The sequence below is a fragment of the Lithobates pipiens genome, unplaced genomic scaffold (assembly GCF_037356315.1).
Source record: "Lithobates pipiens isolate NorthernLeopardFrog02 unplaced genomic scaffold, aLitPip1_a1.2 Scaffold_16, whole genome shotgun sequence".
NCBI classification, from domain to species: Eukaryota; Metazoa; Chordata; class Amphibia; order Anura; family Ranidae; genus Lithobates; species Lithobates pipiens.
The window spans coordinates 498,874,966-498,895,514 of record NW_027507748.1 but is presented as its reverse complement, the minus strand read 5'-3'; the positions used below and the strand labels follow the sequence as shown (position 1 = coordinate 498,895,514).

General features: G+C 43.2%; 1 protein-coding gene across 1 annotated transcript; it reads left to right on the top strand.

The window, feature by feature from the left end:
- The first annotated feature begins 226 nt into the window (after positions 1-226).
- On the top strand, positions 227-20,258 carry CLN5 (CLN5 lysosomal BMP synthase). Its single transcript, XM_077483096.1, has 4 exons — positions 227-437; positions 5,464-5,638; positions 8,675-8,900; positions 13,677-20,258. Exons 1-4 carry the CDS (start codon positions 352-354, stop codon positions 14,168-14,170), a joined length of 981 nt encoding a protein of 326 aa, XP_077339222.1. The 5' UTR covers positions 227-351; the 3' UTR covers positions 14,171-20,258.
- The last annotated feature ends 291 nt before the right edge of the window (positions 20,259-20,549 follow it).

The following is a 20,549-nucleotide window of genomic DNA, read 5'->3' as shown; positions in this document are numbered from 1 at the left end:
TACACCTCTCTATTACAGTGTCACAGTGTATTGCTGACGTCCGTCCCTGGCCCCTCCCCCAGACTCTCCCCTCCCTTGTCCTACTTCCTTGCCCATTGTTGCAGACATCACTTCCTTAATTCCCCCGGGCGTCCATCTTGATTCCTGGCAACGGGGGAACTCGTGAAGATTACTGTATAGAGATCATGTAAAAATAAAACTAACACGTGATCCACATATGAATAAATAAATGAAAACAAATGCTCAAAAAGGGACTTGAAATAGGAAGTGCTTGTCAGCCTGATTGGTCATTTGACTTCCTGTTGATGTGAAGGCAGAAGTGCCCTGAGACTTGTGGGAGGCAGGGAAGTGATGGCTGGTCCGGGGATGGCGCTATCTTTGGTCCTGATTGGGGTGTCAGTGTGCTGTGTGTCTGGGCTGTGGCCAGTACCATACAGGTAAGCTTACCACACTGGACTTCTCTTATCTGATCACTGTCACATCATAGAAAGTCACAACTCTGTACTTTGTTTAGGTGGACATAGCACACTATAAACAAGCAATAGTTGCTTTCTGCCTATTAATTAAGCTGGCCATACACCTATAGATTATCTGCAGATTTTCTATGGTTAGATGGAAAAAGTGGGAGATTAATCCATCCACACAGTTTAGCGAACATGGAGAAATCTGTTGCACTTTTTCCATCTAGCCATAGAAAATCTGCAGATAATCTATGGGTGTATGGCCAGTGAGGTTGATTTACTAAAACTGGAGAGTGCAAAATCTGGTGCAGCTGTGCAATGGTAGCCAATCAGCTTCTAACCTCAGCTTGTTTAAACCCCTTCAGCCCCCAGAAGATTTATCTTCCTACCTGAAAAGGAATTTTTTTGCGATATGGCACTGCATTTTTTTAACTAAAAACTGCCCAGTCGTGCAAAGCTGTACCCAAATGAAATTGATGCCCCCCCCATAGAGCTTTCTTTTGGTGGTATTTGATCGCCTCTGCGGTTTTTATTTTTTTCGCTATAAACAAAGACCATTTTGAAAAATAATCTATATATTGCTTACTTCCTGCTTTAAATACCCAATAAAAAAAAAATTATTTTTTTTTTCATTCATTTAGGGCAAAATGTAATTTGCTACTTATTTTTGGTAAAAAAAAAAACCCAGTAAACGTAATATTGATTTGGGTTCCACAAAAAATGATCACGTCTACAAACTATAGGGTTTCTAGATTGTAAGCTCTACTGAGCAGACTCCTCTGATTGTATTGTAACTATACCGTTTGCCCTCGTGTTGTAAATCGCTGCGCAAACTGTTGGCGCTATATAAATCCTAAATAATAATAAGATAGATTTATGGACTTTTTATTTTATTTTTTTACTAGTAATGGCGGCGATCAGCAGCTTATAGCAGGATTGCGGCAGACAAATCGGACACTGACACTTTTTTGGGGACCAGTGACACTAGTATAGTGATCAGTGCTAAAAAAAAAAAAAAAGAAATCTGCACTGTCACTGTATTAATGAGGCTGGCGATCAAAGGGTTAAATGTGTTCCCTGGGAGTGATTACTAACTGTGGGAAGGCAGAGATCTGTGTTCCTGCTTGGCAGGAACACAAGATCACAACCTTCCCTTCTCGCAGAATGGCGATCTGCCTTGTTTACATAGACACAGGCAGAACTGCGGTCTGACAAACTATCGGTGGTCCTAGTGCATGCACTGATTGACTCCCGCTGTGTCCAATCGCAGCAGGAGCGGGTTGCCGCTGGCGAGTGTGCGCACCCCAAAAGTGCAGGGTTTTGCACAGGAGAGCCGCCTGCACTATACGTTCTAAACCTGGAAACTGATTACCGGTAGTTTGTATGCAGACTTTGCACGCTCCAGTTTTAGTAAATTAATCCCAGTCTGTAATCAATAGGCCCATATAGACAAGATGCGGATTGTTCTCATTATGACTGCAGACAATCTATATCATGCAGAGAAGCCCTTCTGTACTGTGTGATTAGGCCACCTCCAGGGGAATTCATACAGCGCCTGCCACCCTTTTCAGAACTCCATTGTCCTTTCACATGGCAAATGATGGTGTGGGAACAGATTCATGTACCTGTTGGAACATACATGAATACAGACGCAAATACCACGTGCAGCGGATATGCAATCTTTCCCCACTGCTGCAGCTGTCCCTGAGATGGCGCAGTGGCCAAGGATTTTGAAGAAGGGTTGGTGGGGGACGGAGGTCCTAGTTCCTTTTCAAAAATGCTTAGCACTCTTTTAATGCATTGCATTAAAATTTAGCGCAACGCATATGCGTTTTAGATGCGGTTTCAGCCCTGGTCACCTAAGAAAAAAAAATGTGAATACATTTATGTGACTCAAAAAACGCACCGAAATGCATCACAAAGCTGCGTTTTTTAAACGGGGCACAAACTATGCAGCATGTAGAACTTTTTAAAATGCAGCTCACCAATGTGTGACCAGTTACAAGGGACTTCAAGGGGACAATTTCTCATGTGCTTTTTGTGCACTTGAAAGGGACGTTTTAGCATGGCAAAAGTGTGAGTGGGGCCTAAGGGACACAGGGATCAATTATGCAGACATCATTTGGTTATATTGCTGCCTACAGCAGGATTTGGATACTGTAGGCAGCAAATTGTCTTTGAAAAATTGATCCCTGTATCCCTTAACGATCTCCAAGAAATCGATTTTATGATCACCCGCATTTCATTTCTAGCACTTGTTTCCTAATAGCCAATCTCTTAAAGGGGTTGTAAACCCTCATGTTTTTTTTTTTTTTTTTTTTCTTAACCGCTTAAGGACCACCTCATGCAGATGTACGTCGGCAGAATGACACGGCTGGGCACAATCACGTACCTGTACGTTCCCTTTATATGCCCAGCCGTGGGTCGCGAGAGTGACATTTTTGCCCATTCTTTGCAAAATAGCTCAAGCTCTGTCAGATTGGATGAAGAGGGTCTGTAAACAAAAGTTTTCAAGTCTTGCCACAGATTCTCAATTTAGGTCTGGACTTTGCCCACGTACACACGGTCGGAGATTTTGCCAACCAAATCCGTCGGATTTTGCCCGTCGGATTTAGTCCGACGGATTGTGTCCGAAACTTTTGCATACACACGGTCGGGCCAAGTTGGCGAAAAATCCGATCTTTCAGAACGTGATGACGTAATTTCGTTACAATGGGACTACATTCAGGCTAGTAGCCAATAGCTTTTGATGTAGGAATTTGATCTGAGCATGCGTGGCACTTGGTCCGATGAAAATGCTCTACACATGATCGGATTAGGTCCGTCCGGCCCAGTTGGTCGGGAAATGTTTCCAACATGTTGGAAAATTGGGTCGGACTGAGATTCGGACGGAATCAGTCCGATGCATACCACACACAGTCGGATTATCTGACGTCACGGTCCGATAAGACGCATTCCGACGGATTCTCCGACCGTGTGTACAAGGGCTTTGACTGGGCCATTCTAACACATGAGTTTCCTTGGATCTAAACCATTCCATTGTAGCTCTGCTTTTAGGGCCGTTGCCCTGCTGGAAGGTGAACCTCCACCCCATTCTCAAGTCGTTTGCGGACTCTATCAGTTTTTTTTCTAAGATTGCACTGTATTTGGCTCCATCTATCTTCCAACCAACTCTGACCAGCTTCCCTGTCCCTGCCGAAGAAAAATATCCCCTCAACATGATGCTGCCACCTAGAACTGAACGATTCTGGCTAAAATGAGAATCACAATTTTTTTTGCTTAGACGATAGATCACGATACTCTTACGATTTTTGCAGCACAACATCATCTTTCACATTAAAACTTTTGACAGCTGAGTGAGCAGATAATCTCTCTACTTGTTTATATGAAAGTATCACCTACTCTTAGCAGGGGGGGGGGGGGGTAGGTAATCAAGATCGCTTTTTTTTTTTTTTTTTTTTAAACGATTAATCGTGCAGCTCTACTGCCATGACCATGTTTTATGGTGGGGGTGGTGAGTTCATACTAAACTGCAAGGTCAGCAGGCTTGCCAGACATATGTCACATGGCAGACACAACCAATTTCTACTCCCTTCAGCCCTCACCGTTTCCAACAAAAATATAAATGTGCGGAAACTTTGTGAAGACTCCTCGTACTATAACAGCTGTTGGCAATAATCACATGTTAAATCCGACAGGCGGGTTGTGCCCAAGTTGATCGATCAACTTGGTAAATACATGGTTCGAATCTTGGTCCGGTCCCGCTGAGCCAGCCCAGATTCTAAAGCCTCATACACACAGTCGGATTTTCCGAGGGGAAATGTGTGATGGCATGCTGTTGGCGAAAAATCCAACCATGTGTATGCTCCATCAGACAATTGTTGGCCAACTTTCCATGGACAAATGTTGGGTGGAAGGTTTATACATTTTCCACGGACAAATGGCTGTTGGATTTTCCAATTGCGTGTGTACACAAGTCCGTTGGACAAAAGTCCGAAGGACGAGCCAGAAGCGGTCAGTCTTATAAACTAGCGTTCATAATGGAGAATTAACATTCGTGACGTGGCAAATCAAGAAATCTTGAAATGCAGCACATAGTCTCTTTAATGGGATAATAATGAAGCTGCTTTGCTGGTGATACTCGTGAAGTTATTGCAAACACATTTTCAAAGGCTTTTTTTTTTTCTAGTGATATCAAGACTAATATTATTTATTCTTTCCTTTTTTTTTTTTTTCTTTGGGCAAGTTACCACAACATCATTATCCCGTAGTTTTTAGGATCAAAGATACAACTATGTTGGTGTCCCTTGTCAATTTTACATTGTATTTTTTTTTTTTTAAATGTAACTGCCTGCTCCCAAACTGTTATTTGAAGTAAAACGCATAGCCAAGTATTATTCGCCACAATTTTTTTTTTGTGCATTAAAAAAAGAAAACAAATAAAATTAGACATGCTATCTGCCAATAGAACTTAACCAAAAAGTGCATTCTATGCATCCAAAAATATAGAAAATTTACCAAATCAAACCAATCAACCAAAAAAATAACGTTGAAGCAATAACTCCAAGGCCAATAATAAATAACATGTTATCTCCTCCGATTCCGCAACATGTCTGGTTGACGAATGGGCGTTCAGAAATGAACTGAAAAGTGCAAAATGAAAAGCGCAAATTAACACTCGCCAAACTTCTACTAACACGAAATTAGCAGAAGGAGCCTAAAGGGTGGCGCTAAAGAGCTGAAAAACAACATAGTACGTCACTACGTTTGTAATTGTTGGCCAACAATTGTGTGACCGTGTGTATGCAAGACAAGTTTGGGCCAACGCCCTTTGGACAAAAGTCCATGGTTTTGTTGGCCAACAATCCGATCGTGTGTACAAGGCTTAACTGTCTATGGCCGGCTTGTAGTTGGGCTTTAATATATAGATGACTGTAGTAAATGCATACAGCAAATTCTAAAGTTATTTTTGTAATCTTTTCATTTTCTTTTTTATATGTAGACGATTTGACTATCGTCCTAAGACAGATCCCTACTGTCAAGCCCAGTATACGTTTTGCCCTACCGGATATGCAGATGGCTCGATTCCCTTGATGAAAGATGACGACACCATTGAGATTTTTCGACTACAAGCACCAGTTTGGGAATTCAAGTATGGAGACCTTCTCGGTCATTTTGTAGGTTTATTTATTTTTTTAACGATTAGAGATCACAAAAATAGACACTTGTGTTTATGAACAAAATTCAGTTAATTACATTTTCATTGCTAGAAATATATTAAGAATTCTATAATATATTAAAAATTCTGCTTTGCATCTGCTGACTGTGGAGGCAAACATCTTTAGGCTTTAGATATAGTGTCAATTTTCAGTGAGGTGGTCACTGTACTAAAAATCACCTGCAGATGATCGCAGCTTTCTACTAATCTGGACGCAATGACTCAGGCTGCATTCAAACATGATCACAGGCGGAATCGCCACAATTTCAAATGGCTGCAAAATGCAGGGTGCATTTGCGATGCTGTCACTTCTAATGGCACCCCAACCGCACCCTGATTTTGCAGCGATTGTCGTACGGTAAATCGCGCTGCAAGCGCAGCAAATCGCAATGTGCAATGTTGTCACCCAAAAGAAGTTCATGTTTATTTTTAAGGGACAAGTGTCGCATTGTGATTTGTCACGATTGCAACACAATTTATCTCCCGGAAAAATCGTGGCACAATTGGGGTGCCATTAGAAGTAATGGCATTGCAAATGTGTCCAAAAATTGAATGACAGTTTGCACAAGTTTGAATGGGGCCTTGGGCACGCTTTGGCGTTTTTCTCAGCCAAAACGCTCCTCTCTTGAACGTGCAAGTAATGGGGTTTTTTCCGCCTCTGAATTCCTGTAAACGCCTATGTGTGCATTTATAGGCAGAAAAAAAAAGCATCTGTAAAACAGGCATTTTTGAGCTCAAGTGTGCATGATGTCCCATGCACAGGCATTTACAGGAGTTTAGTGGCAGAAAAAAACCCAAAATGTAGTAGCCTCTGAAATTAATTACAAAGTATTGGTTTGCTGATACCTGGTCCTTTCCCGGATTGCCAAATACCTTCCGTCCTACTCTCCTGCTTGTTTCCCGGCACGCACCTCCATATCTGGTGGAGCTGCCCATTAGCCCAATCATTTTGGGCTGACCTTTTTCATATCCTTTTCACCCTTATTGGTAGCAACTTAGCACTCGACCCAGCCATGGCTCTACTCAATAAGAAACCTCCTGATGTAACCTTCAATTCAAGCTAATACTGCAGGTTACGACTTCTGCGAAGCAAACCATTGCAAAGGCCTGGAAAACCACTCACCTCACTGTCTTGGAAACAAAGAATAGAGTTACCAGAGCCATGATTCATGCTAAAATATAGAACAGTTCTCCTAGACAGGGTCAAAAAATGTGACCACCTTTGGAAACCCTAGGTTGGCCATTACCTCCCTCTCCGGTGACCTCCCTCCTTGCCCTTCACCTCCTTCCTTCTGAGCTACCTTTCCCCTCTTCCTCTCTTTTTCCTTCACCTTTCAGCTCTTCTCTTCTGGATGTGAACCTCTCAACAGCTTCAAGCAATCTGTCTGCCCATCATGCTGAGGCTGGACATTCCCCTCCAACTGTAATCCTCCTAAGTTCAGGCCTACAATGTTTATCCTACATTTTAACCTTTATCCTTTTCAAGGACTCTTGTACACCTGTTTTGTTAACCTCGAGGTAACTGACTGAAGCCCTTGGTAACTAGCCTTTGTTTTTAGGAATCACATTGGTTCCTGGATTCCCGTTATCAATACTCTTCTAACCCATACCAAGTATCCTTATGATATATTTTTATGCTTTGATGTTTTTTATATTTTGTTACAAAGGGCTGTGTCCCTACCTCTGCATTGAGTCACTATACTACTATTGCCTCCCCCTATCCTGGTGGAAGACTTCTCTCTGATGCATCCTATTGAAATTTATTGTTCTTTCCTTCAATAAAAAATTGAAACAAGAAAAGAATAAACCCATCACTTGTGCGTTCAAAAGAAGAGCTTTTCAGCAGAAAAAATGCTTGCTGCATCTAAACGCGTGTTAGGCGCTTTTGGCGCTTGATAGTTTTTTAATTTCAATGGCCAGTATAAATTAATATTTTGGGCAGTGAAATCAATAAATACCCAAGCACTTGATGTGTCTAAATGCACTTGAACAAACGCGGCTTAGGAGCTGCTTTTCTTCTGCCGAGAGAAAAGCATTTAGAGGGCTTACTGTAGTGATGGCTTACCGTAGTCATCACTACTAAGTGTTGTCATGCTTATCTGAGATAATATGTGCACAGTGATGTAATACTGCACAATTAATTATAGGTAAACATGGCATGATGGTTTAATGGAAAAAGTACAGCCAAAACACGTTTGGCTATACTTCTCCTCTGGATCACAGGAGTGCAGTTCGTTCTGCGCTCCTGTGACCTGTTTTCAGCCAACATTGGGCTAAAGCCTGCTGTCGGCTGCCGTCACAGAGCTGGTCCAGGCTGGGTAAACTTTGTGACCCTATGGTTGGGATCCACCCAGGAACTTGGATTGACATCTGGCTCAGCCTCTCGCTGAGAGCCTGAGCAAGCCCTTCCCACCCCCTCCACTGCCCAGTGCTCCAGTGAGCTATGGAGGGGCAGAGCCTTCAGCAGTGACCACTATCTGCTCAGGGCAGCGTATAGTATTGAGCGATCATACCTATTTACTCTACAGCCTAGACTAGAGATGTCTTTGTAGGCTAGCTGTGGCTGGGATGACTGTTTAATCCCTCTGTACTGCATGCTGTGTTCTAATAAATGGTCCTGTGATTCCACGCACTATGGTACTACCGAGAGTCTTTTGTTTTGATTGTAGCAGTTGACACGCGGGAATATGTTTTTAGCGTGGAAATTATTTGCTGTGAATATTAAATATGGACTATTTATACACTGTAGGGCCAACTTCAAAACATAGAATAGTCCCTAGCATACTTATAGACAGACCTACCATTACCAACAGCTTATTTTATAATATGTCAAAGTCTAGGCAGCAGGTAAACTCCATCCACAATTATTCTTCCCTGGACCTTAATGGGCTGTTTATCACAACACGAAGCTATGGCAGACTTGCTTTTGCAGACAGTACAAGTTTATAAATGTGTTATTTTATCAGAATTTGAAGTATTTTTTTTTTTTTTGTAGAAAATTATGCATGATGCCATTGGATTCAAAAGCTCATTGACTGGGAAAAATTACACTGCAGAATGGTATGAGCTCTTCCAACTTGGTAACTGTACGTTCCCCCACCTACGGTCTGACATAGAGGAACCATTCTGGTGTAACCAAGGAGCAGCCTGTTTCTTTGAAGGGATAGATGATGAACACTGGCGGACCTATGGAACTTTAGTTCCAGTAGCAACAATCTCAGGTAAAGATTCAAATGTGAAATGAAAGTTTTTTGATAGCTTCTTATGTAAAAACTACAGGGACAGGAATGAGGATGTGTTTACATACAGCAGTCATTCAGACGTCTCCTTCATGTTCTAGCTAAGGCAAGAAAAATGATTGCTAAATACTGATTGTTTGCTTTGTGCAGCTCCCATTTCCTGCAGTTATTTTACACCTCTCTTATAACAACAAAGAAAAATTCCCTGATCAACTTGCCAACCAGCCTGCAACAAACCAAATTTTCCTGTCTAACAGTTCACATTAAAAACAGGGGTTCAGCTTGCACACATTTGCAAATACATGCGTAAGCTGCAGAGGCCATGACAAGGCACCCAAGTGATTATATACCACATTGCAGGGTTACCCAAACCCAGTCTGTAGTGTTCCACCTTGTGGAAGTTTGCAGTTTTTAGATCACATTTGTCTAGCTTATGTATATTATTTTGATTTCCTAGTGACGCGTGACTTGTAGGCACTTGGAGAATCTCCTGGGTTTCTAGTGCAAATCACTGTTTTTGTTAAACAATGATAACTGTACATACCTTGGGAACTGCACCCACTCAGGACAGTCAATGGTTAGTGGGAGCACAAAATGTCTTGGTGTCAGTGGGAGTACTAAGTGCCCCTGAACGAGTGGAAGTAACAATGCCCATGGAGCAGTAGGAGAAATGTTACTGAGGTGTCTGTGGTAATGGGAAGATCAGGGCCAGAGCTATACAAAAACCATCGGGAAGGTTATCGCTCCACCTGTTTCAAGGCACTGAACCGCCCTGCATTCTAGTGCCACTCACCCACTATCAGGCCATTCATAATCAAAAGCACTACAACGCACCACACTACAAGGAATGCATTTGGGTAATGTGTGTCAAAACATGTTACCGTAACGCGACTATTTGTATGGGACCACTGTGCCGCCCTATTTAGGGCGGCACAGTGGTGTAGTGGTTAGCACTCTCACCTAGCAGTAAAAAGGGTCACTGGTTTGAATCCCAACCATGACACTACCTGCCTGGAGTTTGCATGTTCTCCCTGTGCCTGCGTAGGTTTCCCCCGGGTACTTCGGTTTCCTCCCACATTCCAAAGACATGCAGGTAGGTTAATTGGCTTCCGTCCCAAATTGGCCATAGTATATGAATGGGGACCTTGGATTGTGGGCTCCTTGAGGGTAGGGACTGATGTGAGTGTGCAATGTACAGGGATAGGGACAATTGTAGACACTCACTCAGGTTGAACTGGATGGACTGGTGTCTTTATTCAACCTTACTAACTATGTAACTATAAAACCTAGTAATTGTAGCAATCAGCTCCTATATGTACAGTGAGAGGAAAAAAGTATTTGAGCCCCTGCTGATTTTGTATGTTTGTCCACTGATAAAGAAATCAGTCTATAATTTTAATGGTAGGTTTATTTTAACAGTGAGAGACAGAAAACGCATTTAAAAAAAACTATGAATTGATTTGCATTTAAAGAGTGAAATTATTTGACCCCATCACAAAACATGACTTAGTACTTGGTAACAAAGGCCCTTGTTGGCAATCGGAGGTCAGACGTTTCTTGTAGTTGACCACCAGGTTTGCACACCTCTCAGGAGGGATTTTGTCCCACTCCTCTTTGCAGATCCTCTCCAAGTCATTAAGGTTTCAAGGCTTACGTTTGGCAACTGAAACCTTCAGCTCCCTACACATATTTTCTATGGGATTAAGGTGTGGAGACTGGCTAGGCCATTCCAGGGCCTTAATGTGCGTCTTCTTGAGCCACTCCTTTGTTCCCTTGGCCATGTGTTTTGGGTCATTGTCATGCTGGAATACCCATACATGACCCATTTTCAATGCCCTGGCTGAGGGAAGGAGGTCCTCGCCCAAGATTTGATGGTACATGGCCCCGTTCATTGTCCCTTTTGATGTGGTGAAGTTGTCCTGTCCCCTTAGCAGAAAAACACCCCCAAAGCATAATGTTTCCACCTCCATGTGGGGGATGATGTTCTTGGGGGTCATAGGCAGCATTCCTCTTCCTCCTCCTCCAAACACGGTGCATTGAGTTGATGCCAAAGTGCTCGATTTTAGTCTCCTCTGACCACAGCACTTTCACCCAGTGCTTCTCTGAATCATTCAGATGTTCATTAGCAAACCTCAGGCGGGCCTGTACATGTGCTTTCTTGAGCAGGGGGCCCTTGCGGGCACTGCAGAATTTCAGTCTTTGACTGTGTAGTGTGTTACCAATTGTTTTCTTGGTGACTATGGTCCCAGCTGCCTTGAGATCATTGACAAGATTCTCCCGTGTAGTTTTGGGCCAATTCCTCGCTGTTCTCATGATCATTGAAACTCTACGAGGTGAGATCTTACATGGAGCCTCAGACCGAGGCAGATTGACCATTATTTTGTTTCTTCCATTTGCGAATAATCGCACCGTTGACACTCTCTCACCAGGCTACGTGGCGATGGTCTTGTAGCCCATTGCAGCCTTGTGTAGGTCTACAATTTTGTCCCTGACATCCTTGGACAGCTCTTTGTTCTTGGCCATGGTGGAGAGATTGGAATCTGATAGATTGCTTCTATCTCCTCTAAGGCCCCTTTCACACTGGGACGGTGCGGCCATCGGGGGTAAAGCGCCGCTATTTTTAGCGGCGGTCTGCGTGCGCTAGCGGGGTGGTTTTAACCGTGCTGTCCCATTCATTTCAATGGGTAGGAGCGGTGAATACACCGCTCCTTCACCGCTCCAAAGATGCGGCTAGCAGGACTTTTTTCACCGTCCTGCCAGCGCACCGCTCCAGTGTGAAAGCCCTCCGGCTTTCACACTGGAGTGAAAGGGGCCGTTTTTTTCAGGCGCTACACAGGCGCTCTTTTTAGCGCTGTAACGCCTGAAAACCGCCCCAGTGTGAAAGGGGCCTAAGAGAGTGCTCCTAATCTCAGCTTGTTACCTGCATAGATGACATCTGGGAGCAAGAAATCTTGCTGATTGATAGAGGATGAAATACTTATTTCACTCATTAAAATGAAATGCGTTTTTCTTGATATTTTTGTTTGTTCTTCTGTCTCTCACTGGGAAAATAAACCTACCATTAAAATTATAGACTTTTCTATGTCAGTTGGCAAATGTCAGATAGGCAAATATACAAAATCAGCAAGGGATCAAATACATTTTTTTCCCACACTGTAGCATTAGATTATCAAAAAACCTAAATAAATCAGACTTTTAAGGAGGTTTACCCATCAGAAAAAAAACACAAAATGTACCGATGACCGAAAACATATATCTTTATTATTAATAAGCAAAATGTAAAAAAAAAAAAACGGAGTTATAGGTTATTATTATTATCATTATTATAGGTAAAACTGAGATTTTTGTACTCGCCGTAAAATCCCTTTCTCTGGAGTTCATTAACGGACACAGCTCCTTTAATTCTTGACCTTAGGGTTATCAAGCCACCTTCAGGAGAGGACTAGGCAGAACATAATTTTTGTGTTCGATTAATTTGTGCTTTTTTGTTTTAGTCGACTCATTTCAATTAATTATAATGCATATACAGATCCAACTACTTTTTAGCTGATCTCCTTGCATTGCAACTCTGCATTAGTCAGTGGTAAATGTGGTATACACTATATACAATCACCCGACACTAGTTAGTTTCCACAATCCATGACTTAACTCCACAGTTCACACAAATATGTTTTAAATTAAAACTGTAGCACTGACGTAAGTAATTTTTTTTTCCACAGTAGCGTGACAATCCCTCCACCTCCGGTCTAACTAATCACTCTCACCTTATGGCATGGACCCCTGTGCAAACAGGTGGTCATGCAAGCGGGTATCAAAAGAGTTAACATTGACCATAAACTTCTCAGCAAGGACTTTACTCATATAAATATAATAAAAACACAGCATGTAAAGCCAACAATGATGTTAGTTCCATAGGGCAGCAGCGGCTGATGTCATGTGTAGCACCTCCCCCGTACACGTTGCGTTTAATCAGAACATCAACGTCACCAGACTCCTCCCCCCCTTCCCTTCTTTAGCAGATGGAGGCACTTGGGGAAGGGGGGAGTAGTCCAATGACGTTGATGTCCGTGATGTCACTGGATCTCTGACAGAACTCTTTTTTGATCGATCAAAATAATTTTGATAGAGCAAAAAAAATTAATCGATTAATCGAGGAATTAATCTTTAATTTCCACAGCCCTAAAAAACAGCAATAGCTGTGCCATTTTCTCTTTCGTTCATGACGGACACAGCTCCTTTAATTCTTGACCTTAGGGAAGTCCCCAAGCAGTATCAAAAAAAGGGGTGGAAACATAACAAATATCGCAAAACATAACTTCACCCACAACAAAAGGAACACCTCAACAGAGGAGTTGCCATCTTAAACTTAATCATCAAAACCTGCGGCCAACTTATGCATCAATAGATGCCGATAGCACCAAATTCAGATCTCACAGAGGTAGTGGGGGTTGACCCAGGGGGACTACGTGTCGAGCCCCTTGCACCCCCAAAGCATAATGTTTCCACCTCCATGTGGGGGATGATGTTTTTTGATAATCTTTAACCCAGGGATGTGGTGCTGAGGTTGTCAAATATACCCTTTTGTTTGTTGTATATGTAGCATTAGAAACCAGCAGGCCAGCCAAAAGTTACATGCAGACGCTGGTCCCGTCCCAAGCCTAATTTAACCATTACATATCTAACGTTTAGCAGATGAAAATCTGATTTATCATACTTTTTATGGCTTGTAACTTGGTTTACTTCTCTTTGATATAACAGGTTCCATGTTTAATCAGTTAGCAAAATGGATAAAAGAAGATAACAACACTGGCATTTACTATGAGACGTGGACTGTGAAGGAATCAGTGGCACCTAACTCAACTCTGTGGTTTGACTCCTATGACTGCAGCAAATTTGTGCTGCGGACCTACCAGAAGTTATCAGAGCTTGGCGCCACCTTCAAGAAGAGCGTTCAGACAAACTATACTCGCTTGTTTTTGTATAGTGGAGAGCCCGTGTACCTGGGGAATGGAAGCTCCATTTTCGGCCCACATGGGAACAAGTCATTAGCAACTGAAATTCGCAAGTTTTATTTCCCTTATAGACCTCATCAATCATTTAAAGAACTTCTTTTAAGCCTCCTTGACATTTATGGGAAATCGGTGTTACAGAAGACTTTTTATTTGTTTTATAATTTTGAATATTGGTATTTACCTATGAAACCTCCTTACATTACAATTACATATGAAGAAATTCCTCTGCCGTCCAGATAGGCTCTGACTGGTCTGCCATATAAAACATTCCATGTGTCTTTACCCGTGACTGGCAATATTGCATGCCAGTTATGGTGGCAGAAAGACTAAAAGGCATAATCAAAGTTCCATTTGGTAATTAAAATGGTGTACAAATTAAATATGACACAGCTACTGTATTGCATTTTATCCAAGAATGCTTGATCCATTATGAGTAGATACAATAATAGTCATATTCCTTTCATATTTATTAGAATGCTCAGTAACCATTCTCTACTTCAAATAATGGGGTTGATTTACTAAACATGGTAGCCAATAAGTGTCTAAATTCAGCTTGTTCAGTTAAACTTTGACAATAAAATGGGAAAACTGATTGGTTTCTATGCAGGGCACCAGATTTTGCACTCTCCAGTTTTAGTTAATAACCCCCATTGTGCCGACCATACAAATAAATCACACTTTAATTTACCAACCAATAAAACCGTTGGATATGGTCAAAACACTTATCTAGCCACAATAGAAAAATGTGGCAAATATGAAGATAAAACTGATTACTAGGGCATCCCATACTGCTCACTTTTAAGAAGATTTTTTTTTTTTAAGCCGTTATAATGGCAACTGCCTAGGTGCAAAAAAAAAAATTCTACTGCAAATCGATTTCTTTAGATCAGTGCATCCCCTCCCCCCCACCCCCCCCCCACCCCCAATTGAATGTGCCTTAGGGCTCTTTTACGCCCCAATGCATTTTTTATCAATGCATATACAAGAATAAAAAAATGTAAATGTACCTGGTTTATACCTTGCAGTGCTTTTTTACATTATATATATATATAAAAACAGTATGCATCATTATGTATGTAATTGTACATGCATGTGAACACATGTAAATGCAACTTAGTAGAAAAAATACAAAAAAAATCCACAGCAATGGCATACAAATGAGCATGCGGAACTGCACAGTAAACGCAAGGATAGTGCTGCAAACAAGCCCTTAGGCCTTATTTACACTTGCAGTTGAGGGGGGAGGGGTGTTAAAAATAGGTGGTTGAGTCCTGGTCCCCCCCCTCCCCCCCCAACCTTACACAGCAGCTGGAGGGGGTTGTACACATGGCATAGCAAAAATGATACCAGCTGTGACTCTTGTCCCATTCGAATGAGAGCGGGCTTGCCGTAATGGTGTGCAACAAGGTGTTGTACACCTTTTTAGGGTAACCGATGGTGCAGAGGTGACACCCCACACCTGTCAACTTCCCTCTGAAAAGCGATCCACCACAGATCACTTGAATGGGCAGCAAGAGTTGCTGCAGGTGTAGACAAGCCCTCAGGATCTCAGAAGTGGTTCAGGAAGCTATTGCTTTTAATGTATTTCCTTCCAAAAATAAAAACTATTTCACAAGGTTTTCAAAAAGCTTTAGGCTACTTTCACACTGGGGCGTTGGCGGTAAAACGCCGCTGTTTTTAGCGGCGATTTACCTTCGCTTTTGCAGACCTTTTCGGCCTCTAGCAGGGCTCTTTTAACCCCTGCTAACGGCCGAAAAAGGGTTAAAAGCACCGCTGCATCGGCACTGCCCATTGATTTTGTTGGGCAGAGGCGCTGTAGGAGTGGTGTATACACCACTCCTACAGCACCTCAAAGATGTGGCTTGCAGGACTTTTTTGGCATCCTACCAGCGCACCGCTCCAAGGTGAAAGCACTTGGGCTTTCCCACTGGAGTGAGAGGAGAGGCGCTTTACAGTCGCTAGTTTTAGCGCTATAGCACCTCAGTGTGAAAACAGCATTGGACAGCTGTTTCTTGACAAGCAACATCTGCCTTAACTTAATCCATTCACCATGGAATGTGTAATCAACAGGGTTAGAAATGCTGGAACATGCTCCTGACACTCGTTAGAGATTTAGGTCTTGTACACACTGGATGTTGTTGATCCTGCTCTTAAGGGCATCTGGCGCTCTTCTTTTTTTTCTGCCTATAAATGACCCTGCATGTTAGCCCAGGGGTTGACGAATTTGCTTTGAATTTAGGAGCCAGTTAAAAAAGTTAGGAGCCAGTTTTTTTTTCAGCTCCCGGGGTAAGGCCACTCATTTTCACCCCCTATCCCTAACTCACAATGGAGCACCCAGTCAATAACTCCATTGAAACGCTGTTACATCAGGGGTATGGGCTGACCAGAAAGAGTAAGGCTGGCAACAAATGGAACTGGCTGGCACTGGCAGGTGGCACTGGTTGCCACTGGAAGGCGTGTCTCCTCGTACTGCTAGACCTAAGTGCAGCGTTTGATACAGTAGATCACAATACTCTACTCGTCCGCCTCACAGAAGTAGCCGGAGTCCAAGACATAGATCTCCATTGGTTCGCGTCCTTCCTAGGAAATCAGTCACAGACAATGAAACTAGGAAAATTCCTCTCCGAAACTCGGGCAGTCACCTGCGGAGTCCCTCAAGGCTCTCCGTTGTCACCCGTTCTCTTCAACATTTACATTCGCCCACTCCTTCAAATCATCAGATGCTCAGATCTCTGCTTCCACTCTTACGCTGACGACACGCAACTTTATTTCCGGATCAATGGAAAAAAAGATCACCAACAACAACTTGAAAACTGCCTCAAATCAATAGAGGACTGGATGACCACCAACTCCCTCCAGCTGAACCAATCAAAGACAGAGCTTCTTATCTTACACCCAAATCATAAGCCCGCAACCAAAACCTCCTGGTCTCCACCAACCGTCTTTGGGCAGACTATCTCCCCAAAGACCAAAGCGAAGAGTCTCGGGGTTATTTTAGACGCACAAATGTCAATGGATGCGCAAATAGGATCTGTAGTCAGTCGATCTCACCATCTGCTGCGCATGCTTCGCAGACTCATCCCTTTTATCCCAAAGAATGACAAAGCAGTGGTAGTTGGAACAATCATTAATTCACGACTGGACTACGCAAACTCGCTTTACATAGGATTACCACAATATCAACTTGCACGATTACAACTGATCCAAAACACGGCGGCAAGGCTGATAACAGGAAAAAAACCCTGGGAATCCATTTCTCCTTCACTGAGGAGCTTACATTGGCTAACCGTAAAAAATCGGATCACGTTCAAGACCCTTTGCTTCACCCACAAATGCGTGCATAGAGAAGCTCCGCAATACGTAATGGAGAAAATAAATCATTACACACCAAACCGCAGTCTTCGATCAGCCAACAAAAACCTCCTCCTCGTGCCCAAAGCCCGGTATAAATCCAAGGGTGATCGGAGATTCGCTGTCCAAGGGCCTCGGCTATGGAATGCTCTACCAATCAACATCCGCCTGGAAGAAAATCACCTGGCTTTTAGGAAAAAACTCAAGACCTTCCTCTTTTAGCAGATGATCAAAGCTCGCCACAGCGCCTAGAGGCGATTCAGTTCGCATTGTGCGCTATATAAGTATTTCATTCATTCATTCATTCAGATGGCACCGACAGGTGACACTAGTTGGCATTGGCAGGTGAGACTGGTTTGGAACTGGCAGGTGACACTGGTTTGAAACTGGCAGGTGACACTGGTTTGAAACTGGCAGGTGGCCCTGGTTGGTGATGGCAGGTGGCCCTGGTTGGTGATGGCAGGTGGCCCTGGTTGGCGATGGCACTAGTTGTCACTGGCGGATGGCACTGATTGGCGGTGGCACTGGTTGGTGTTGGCAGGTGGCACTGATTGGCGGTGGCACTGATTGGCATTGGCAGCTGGCACTGATTGGCAGTGGCACTGATTGGCATTGGCAGCTGGCACTGGTTGGCGGTGGCACTGATTGGCGGTGGCAGGTGGCACTGGTAGGTGGCACTGATTGGCACTGGGTGGTGGCAGGTGGCACAGGGTGGTGGTTGCAGGTAGTATTGATTGGCGGTGGCACTGGTTGGCACTAGCAGGTGGCACTGATTTGTGGTGGCAGGTGGCACTGGTTGCCGCTGGCAGGTGGCACTGATTGGTGGCACTGGCAGGTGCCACTGGTTGGCACTGGCACTGATTGGCGGTGGCAGGTGGCACTGATTGGCGGTGGCAGGTGGCACTGATTGGCGGTGGCACTGGTTGGCGACCTGGCGCCTGGGGTTTGTCGAGCCCTGTGTTTAGCCTACCTGTCCATCCACATATGGCAGGAAAATAACCACTGCCAGCGTGTCCAGGAGCAGTGGCATCTAAACTCGCTAGGCATGTTTAGCAGTTAAGCATTAATTTATTCTGGCCATTGAAATGAATTTATTATTCTGGCCAATGAAATGAATCAACACCCAAGTGCTTGATGCTCCTAAATGAGCCTAAATGTGTTAAACGTTTTTTTTGTTTTCAGCCAAAACACCACTGGCTGGAGGAAAGGCTCCTAAAGCCGCGTACACACGGGCGGACTGTATGGCGTACTTAGTCCGTCATACAATCCGACGGACAGTCCGTCATACTTTCGACTGAACGGACTTGACCACACACGGATGCACAAACAGTCCGTCGAAAGCTTGCGCGATGACGTGTACAGCACGTACGACGGGACTAGAAATGGGAAGTCCAATACACACCAAAGCACCTTTCCGCCGTGTAAATCCTTTCTGAGCATGCACCATTCTTAGTCCGTCGAACTAGCCTACTGACGAGCGGATTGTCCGCTGAAACCAAAGTACGACGGACAGAATTTCGAAAAATCCGAAATACTTAGTACGCCAGACTGCACGCTGAAAAAGTCCGCTGAAGCCCACACACGAGCGGACTGTCCGCTGAAATGTGTTTCGACGGACTAAGTACGCCATACAGTCCGCCCGTGTGTACGCGGCATTAGAGAGATAGAAAAGGAGAGATAGAAATGGCTTGGATTAACTGCAAAATGTTTTCAGCCTTGCATAATAAGACCACTTGAGTGTGACTAAGCCCTTGTACACACGGTCGGAGAATCCGTCGGAATGTGTCCTATCGGACCGTTTTGTCGGATAATCCAACTGTGTGTGGTATGCATCGGACTGTTTCCGTCGGACCAAATTTTCCAACTTGCTGGAAATATTTTCCGACAAACTGGTCCGATCGGACATACTCCAATCATGTGTAGAGAATTCCAATCGGACAAAGTGCCACGCATGCTCAGATCAAATTCCTACATCAAAGCTATTGGCTACTAGCCTGAACGTAGTCCCATCGTAACGAAATTACGTCATCACGTTCTGAAAGATCGGATTTTCCGACAACTTTGTCCGACCGTGTGTATGCAACAGTTTTGGACACAATCAGTCAGACAAAATCTTTTTTTTTTTGGTTGTTGAAATGTCCGACCGTGTGTACAAGGGCTTACTACTATTAGCCATGACCTGAATAAATGAGAACCTTCACTATAGACAGCACTTTATAAACTACTCATAAACACATCAAAAACTTGCCAAAAGTGCCAAAGCTGTATGTGACCCACATGTCTTTTTTAACATACTTTTCTTTTTATTGCTCGTGTAAACGTAACAAACATTTTTTAGTAAGGCAGTGCGCAAAAAAAAGGTGGAATGCAAAGTGCTGCAATCTATAGAAACCAGCCACCTCAAAAACGTCCTCCAGTTTCATTCCGGATGCATTTCTGCACATGCACATTTTTGATGCGTTTCCACGTTCCAGATCTTTTTACTTGTTTTTTTTCCCCACTGTACTAGGGTCCGGTTTCTGAAGCATGTAGGTGTGTTCCAGTGCATTGTTCATGCGTTTTACTGCGCACTGGACTTGCAAGCGTTGGTAAGAACTTATGCCGCTGAAAACCATGTAACCCACTTTCTTTGCGTTTTGGATGCAGAAAAAACACTGGAATGAATGCATGAGGTGCGATCTAGTCCTGAATCAGATGCCTGAAAAATGAATTCTGTTATTGCACTTTATAATTTAATCTTTGCCTTATTGCAGCAGCCTGAAAATGTCTACAAATATTTGTATGGCCTGCGCTGCACCCCTGGAATCATCTATGCTTAGTGAGAGATAAGTAGAGATTGAATGAGTGACACTTGGAGGTGTCTTCACACTATACTAACATTGTGGCATTGCATCTGGGGTAAGAAACACCACTGGACATTTTTTTTATTTTTTGTTATTGAATTCTTCAATAAAAATAATTTTAATTTTTAGAACCACTTTGGCATATTTTTGTTTCCTTTTACATTTTATATGTATATAAATAATATAGCTTGTCTTTGTAAAATAAACATGTGCATTTCAGGGTTTAGAACTCAATATTCCACTAGATGGTGCTGTTGTTTTTGTTCTTATGATTTGCTTTCTTTACACATTCTGCACTTTGTTTATACTGGATACTTGAGGAGGAAGAGAATACGGGAAATCTAAATGATAGTGTTTTATTCCTGCGCTACCACTGGTGATCTATCAAATGTCAGGGGCTGCTGCTACTACCGGAATGGATCACG